Below are 6,000 nucleotides of genomic sequence, written 5' to 3'. Positions count from 1 at the left end.
ATCCTGGCCAGGGAGCTAACCCACATATGGCACAGCAGACCTCCCCTGTCTCATGAGTAAATCACATGGTACCTGAGTTTTATTACTTGGTATTTTTTATCAAATGTAGCTACTTTCATTTGCTGCATGTCATTATCCAGGGGTAGCAACCAACTTTGATGATGTTTGCTGTGGGCACTAAAATGTAAAACACCCAAATTTTATGAACACAGTATATTTTATTATCATGTTAATGAACTATCATTTACTTTTCAAGTATCAGACAATAGAATTAGGGCCTCCCTAGTGGTGCAGCGGATTGAGCGCAGCACTGTGAAGCTGTCCACAGCCTCACAACACTGGTTTGATTTCCGGCCGGCCAGGAAGATACTCCAACATGGCGCAGCAGACCTCTCCTGTCTCACCTGCTGCTCCCCTCAGCAGTGTTTTTGGTCCTTCTGCTGTTCTGCTCCCTGCTCTGTCTCTGGTGAATTCTCTCACCCTCCTGCGCCTCTGGCCTGTACCCCAGTGCTTGTATAAATAAATCTTAAAAAGATTTTATCTATAAAGTTACCAATTTCATAATTACTTTGATTAAGGTCTGTATGTTTACAAAAGTGGTGTATTTTTTCATTCTTTTTCAGTGTTTCAATTTGGTTGTTTTACATTTACTAAGTAGCTGTAGCCTTATACTTTAATAGTTGTGGCAATATAATCTCCCTGTAACTTACTACTAAAAATGAGAGTTTGACTGAATATTATTTAGGAAGGACTTGCAGTGCCTAAATTTTATCAGTTCTAAAAATAGCTCCACTATTTTTCTGTCTAGTACTTTTTATAGAAATGACTCAAAAGTAGGTAATGTTGCTGAGAAAGAGGAAAATTGTTATTTGGACTTTTTTGCATGACAAGGAAATTTTGCTTACTGTAATTAAAATTAGGTAAATTGACTAATTTTCTTTAGTGCTCATGAAAAAAATGTTTTTGAGCACTGAAATATTTGTGTCAAAACCAAGAGTGAGTGGTGAAAGGAATTTCTACATTTATTTTGCTTTTAAGAGAAATGAGAGATAAAATATCTCATCCAACCTGCCTCATATTAATTGGGGAAAAGTGCATACATATTTGAGAATGCCTAAAATGTTTAATTTGCCTCTTAGAAATGGTTGCCTTACATTTTCATTCAATTAGTATCCCCAAGCCAGTGTACAAAAGCCAGTGTATAAATACTAACTATAAGGTAACTTTACCTTGTATTGTTGGCATTTTATATATTTATTTATTAAAAGATTTATTTATTTATTTATTTATACAAGCACTGGGTACGGTCAGAAGCGCGGGAGGGTGAGAGAATTCACCAGAGCCAGAGCGGGGAGCAGAGCAGGCAGAAGGACCGAAGTACACTGCTGAGGGGAGCAGCGGGCGGCAGGAGAGGTCTGCGCGCCATGTGGGACCCTTGCCCAGCTGCTGGGGATCGAACCGGCGCTGCAGAGGTTGCAGGCAGCTTCGCAACCCAGCGCTCAACCACTGCGCCACCGGGGAGGCCCTGTTGGCATTTATTTTTAAACCATTTTGGCTGAGTAACATAAGTAGCAATTTTAAACAAAATATGAATGAAGGAAGCAGGAGGCATGGCGTTTTTGAGATCCTTTTATTTTTTTAAAGGATTGTTTTTAAAATTTAAACTACAAAACAGGTCCATACATTCTGCCATAAATAAAAACAAACAATAAGGCAGGACTCTACATAAGCAAACCAACAACAATTGTTTTCAGAAAATGTGATAAAATGCTTTACAATCATAAGCCATCCAGTTTTTAAAATAAAACTGTTGAAAACTCACAAGTCTTCAAGTGGCAATACAATACCCTTGAAGAGAGAACAAAATGTGGCTCTGCCATTTTGTACTGTTCTCACATTTTTGAAAACCTAATTTTGCTTACAGCATAGGTCTGTTCCATATTCTAAATTCACACAGGTTGTTTTTTTTTCTCAAGAACCATATGATAGAGGCACCAATGACAATACAGCTTTGTTTCCAAGAACCTTGTAACAAAGCATTGTCTCTTTTAAACATATGACTTAAGAGGCAAAAAAGGAAATCCTGGATAAGAGGTTTCTTTCGGAGGCAGGTGTTGAGCCTGCTTCATCGAATTCGCTTCTGCTGCCGTGCTCTGTAAATGTCATGAACAGGGGGGACTACAGCTCCCTTTTCTTCATCTTCATCTGAATCCTCATTGGGCCTTTTGACAGCCTTGGTGAGTACTGCATTACTTTCTACCGGGCCATTGCCTTCTACTGCTAGCTCTGGAGCCCCGCCAGTAATGATCCTCACAGCTTCCTCAACAGCTATAAAAACAAAACAAAAAGGACTTTGGAGGATTTGTAGATTATGCCATTGTGAAAGAATATGTATGTACTACTTTGGATACTTTATAGTTAATTTCACAACATATTCTTAGCAAAGCACAGGACAGTACTATTTACAGATACTAAATACTGAAAAGACAAAGCTACTGCTGGAATTAATACAATTATTTTTATAAGCCAAGTCTGATGGTGTATGTTTATAAAATAGAAATGATAAGATTTTATGTTTTGCTTAGTGGCATTAGAATATGAACAAGCCTCCCTGTGTCAATAGAGTTTGAAACCCACTTCTGGGTTTCATTATATTTCTGCAAGACAGCTAGCTGGTTTTGGAAGCTTCAGTGACAACAATGTGAATTTCACTCTGAAAATGGAGCTTTCATCACTTACTATTTGGTATCTTGCACCTTCGGAAAATCTCCATCAATTCATCCACTTGTACAAAAGGACCCTATTTTGACACAAATTGTATTTGACACAAATTTTAATCCCCAGTAATCTCACAAATTAAAATAGAACTATTCTCTATTTCCCATCATACAAGGGGAAAAGAGCACACAATGACTTTTTATCATGTTTATCATGAAAAAAATTTATCACATTTATCATGAAAATAGTGAACAAACCTGAAAACAGATAGGAGGAGGGAGAAGTTTCATTAAAACGACTGCAGCAGGTGGTACTGGGAATACTCCACCCGGGACAGGGTGTAAGCCTGGAGCTGAAAGAGAATGAAAAGTACGAATCAAATGAGATGCAGGAATTTCTCTATATCTAAGAGCTAAAACAAATAAATAACTTGTACATAAAGATGTTTGATGTCTACATTGCTTTATTCTGAACATTTTAAATTGTTTTTGGTGCTTACATGCTTGACCAAACTAAGTGAGGGAGACAGTGAAAGCAGTCTCAACCTCATGACTGTGGGAGGCAGAAAAGTAAAACAAGTGACTGTTACAAGAAAATGCAGGGGCTGAACTAAAGTCAGTTTCTGTCAAAGACATTTCTAAACCTCACAAATCATTTGTTCAGCAATCCTGCATAAAAGTTACTATTCAACAATATATTTAACCACAAGGGCTGCCTTCATAAAGAATCTAGAGGGAGGTACTACCTATTGGTATCAAAAACACCAAATAGCATCACTGAAGTAAGTTTCCAGCTGCACAGGTAATCTGTAAGTAGCAGCACTTCTGCAAACTGTATATGTTTCACTGCCAAAATGGGTTATTTGAAACTGGATCGCTGAGGTGTTTTGCTTTTGTAGTTTTAAGACAGTCTTAACTCATCTTAGTTAAAAGTACAGCCAAGTCACTTGTCACATAGTGACCCTGACTCTAATAATTAACCTACAATGGAAAGGTCACGTTATCCCCCCCGTCACACACACCTCTGGATTTAAATCAACAAACAAATTGAGGTCTCAGAACTGGATCTCAAGTCATGGCTTACGTGCTAAATGACGTGGCTGAAATGGAATCATCTGCTGAGTGTCTGGTTTAGGGTACTCTGGTTTTCTATCCACTTCATCTTTCAGAACAGGCACTATAGAAGGAGCTACAACTGGGTCTGGAATTATAGCTGCTAGTTTAGCACGGGAGACATCCTGAAAATGCAGAACAGAAGAATCCTAAACCTGAAAAAGGGGCTTAAGAGGATAACCTGCAATTCTATAATCTTAAGAATACACTGAAAATCACTGGGTTAAAACCATAGAAAGAATGGAAAGGGATTAGCCAGAACCTTAATGAGGGTTAAGGTTTTAAATACTCCAGAAAGAAAGCAAAAAGGCTCTAAATACTAAGTGTTTTAAAAACCCCAATCCAAGTTAAGAACCATTAGACTCTTATTAGGCAGGACATTCATAGGATAGATAGAAGCTTTTGTAGGTAAATACATATGACTGAGCACCAAATAGAGAGGGGGGTAATTTGGAGAAAAACTGTAATTTCAGCTTTTCTGACATCTGACTTCCACTAAAATTAAACAACAGCTATCAGTTTAAGTGAAGAAGCTTGATTAAGTGAGTTCTTTCTGCTTTATAAAAGCTAAAAGTTTATCATCACTTACCTGAGTTAATAATATTTTGCTAATGAAAAGAAAAATTATTCCCAATATACTATACAGGGGAAAAGGAATATTTATTGAGTGGCCACTAATTGTTAAGACAATTTTAGCAAGTCATTGCCTCTCAAGAGGCAAGTAATAACATCTCCATTTTATAGAAGGGAATGAAGCTCAAGGATGTTCTGATATTTCTAAGGTCAAAATAACTAAAAAGTAGGGCCTCCCCGGTGGCGCAGCGGTTGAGCGCTGGGTTGCGAAGCTGCCCACAGCCTCTGCAGCACCGGTTCGATCCCCGGCTGCTCCCCGGCCACTGGAGGAGGGTCCCACATGGCGCGCAGACCTCTACTGCCGCCCGCTGCTCCCCTCAGCAGTGTACTTCAGTCCTTCTGCCTGCTCTGCTTCCCATTCTGGCTCTGGTGAATTCTCTCACCCTTCTGCGCTTCTGACTGTACCCAGTGCTTGTATAAATAAATAAATAAATCTTAAAAAAAACAAAAACAAACAAACAAAAAAACCTAAAAAGTAGAGTCACAATTAGGAGTACCAGGTCTCCCTGGTGGTGCAAGGGATTAAGCACCACACTATGAAGCAGTACGCAGACTACGAATCCTCTCACCCCCGCATCTCCGGCCTGTGCCCCAGCTCTTGTATGCAAAATAAATAAATCTTTAAAAAAAAAAAAAATAATAATTTGGAGTACAGACTTCTCTGACCTCAGTCCCATCCAGCCTTTTCAAGTACATTAGCAATGCCCAGCAGGGCTGAGAACAACTCTCCAAGGCATGTCAAGGGGGGCATTATAGCTATCTATCAACAGAGGTCCCAGCCCAGAAAAGTTACTCTGCTTCAAGCAACCTGATGTCCTTCTGCCTGTCTAAAATCAAAAGAACCCTTTTATACCATCAAGAGATAAGATCATTTCACTTTCTGAAAATTGACTAATATGCACTTATATGTAATTGGTGATATCAACTACAATCTGTCACAAACAAAAAGCGTAGACATAGAAATAAAAGATGAAAAATTCACATTCAGGAAGTAATTCTACACTTCCACATAGTATAGAATGCCTCTGGATTTTCAATGAGAAGTAGTGTAAAAGGAAAATACAACTATCTGTAATCCATAGCCCCTTGCTTCAGAATAGGAATCTGGGACTGACTCAGAATTGAGGCTTCTATTGATGAAAAGGTCTAAAGATCAATAAACGGTAACTGTTCTCCCTCAGAGAGAGAGCCAAATCAAAAAGAGGGCAGTGTGGAGATGGAGAATGATGGTTAGGGACATCTTACAGCTGGTTGGCCTAAAAGGACTAAATCTGGGTCTCTTGTGGATATAGCTCCTCTTTGAAATTCCATCTTGGTCTTCGCTCACATGGCACAGACTGATCAAGAAATGATAGAACAATGGCTTTCTCAGCAAAATAACTTCTGGGGCTGTATAAATATTACTCTTTCCCCCTGGACTGAACAGTTTCAGGTGTCAGATTTGTTTCTTACTGACTCAGCAGTCTATACGAAGGAGTTCAGTTCCTACATATGCTAATTTCCTCAAAGGCCCCACAGGAGGGATGCTGTTTTAAGG

General features: G+C 39.0%; 1 protein-coding gene across 1 annotated transcript in view; it reads right to left on the bottom strand.

Annotated features, from left to right (window-relative positions):
- Nucleotides 1-1,624: 1,624 nt before the first annotated feature.
- The window catches only part of CSTF3 (cleavage stimulation factor subunit 3), a 67,037-nt gene continuing 62,661 nt past the window's right edge, over nucleotides 1,625-6,000 (bottom strand). Inside the window, exons 18-21 of the mRNA XM_037522498.2 lie at nucleotides 3,802-3,955; nucleotides 2,976-3,070; nucleotides 2,740-2,800; nucleotides 1,625-2,328 (exon numbers count right to left, since the gene is read on the bottom strand). Of these exons, the coding sequence (XP_037378395.1) occupies nucleotides 2,126-2,328; nucleotides 2,740-2,800; nucleotides 2,976-3,070; nucleotides 3,802-3,955 (513 nt within the window). The 3' untranslated portion in view covers nucleotides 1,625-2,125. The remainder of the gene's footprint in view (nucleotides 2,329-2,739; nucleotides 2,801-2,975; nucleotides 3,071-3,801; nucleotides 3,956-6,000) is intronic.

This window comes from Talpa occidentalis, unplaced genomic scaffold, assembly GCF_014898055.3.
Source record: "Talpa occidentalis isolate TD23 unplaced genomic scaffold, MPIMG_talOcc4v2.1 talOcc4.3, whole genome shotgun sequence".
Taxonomy (NCBI): Eukaryota; Metazoa; Chordata; class Mammalia; order Eulipotyphla; family Talpidae; genus Talpa; species Talpa occidentalis.
This window is presented reverse-complemented; position numbering and strand designations above follow the sequence as displayed.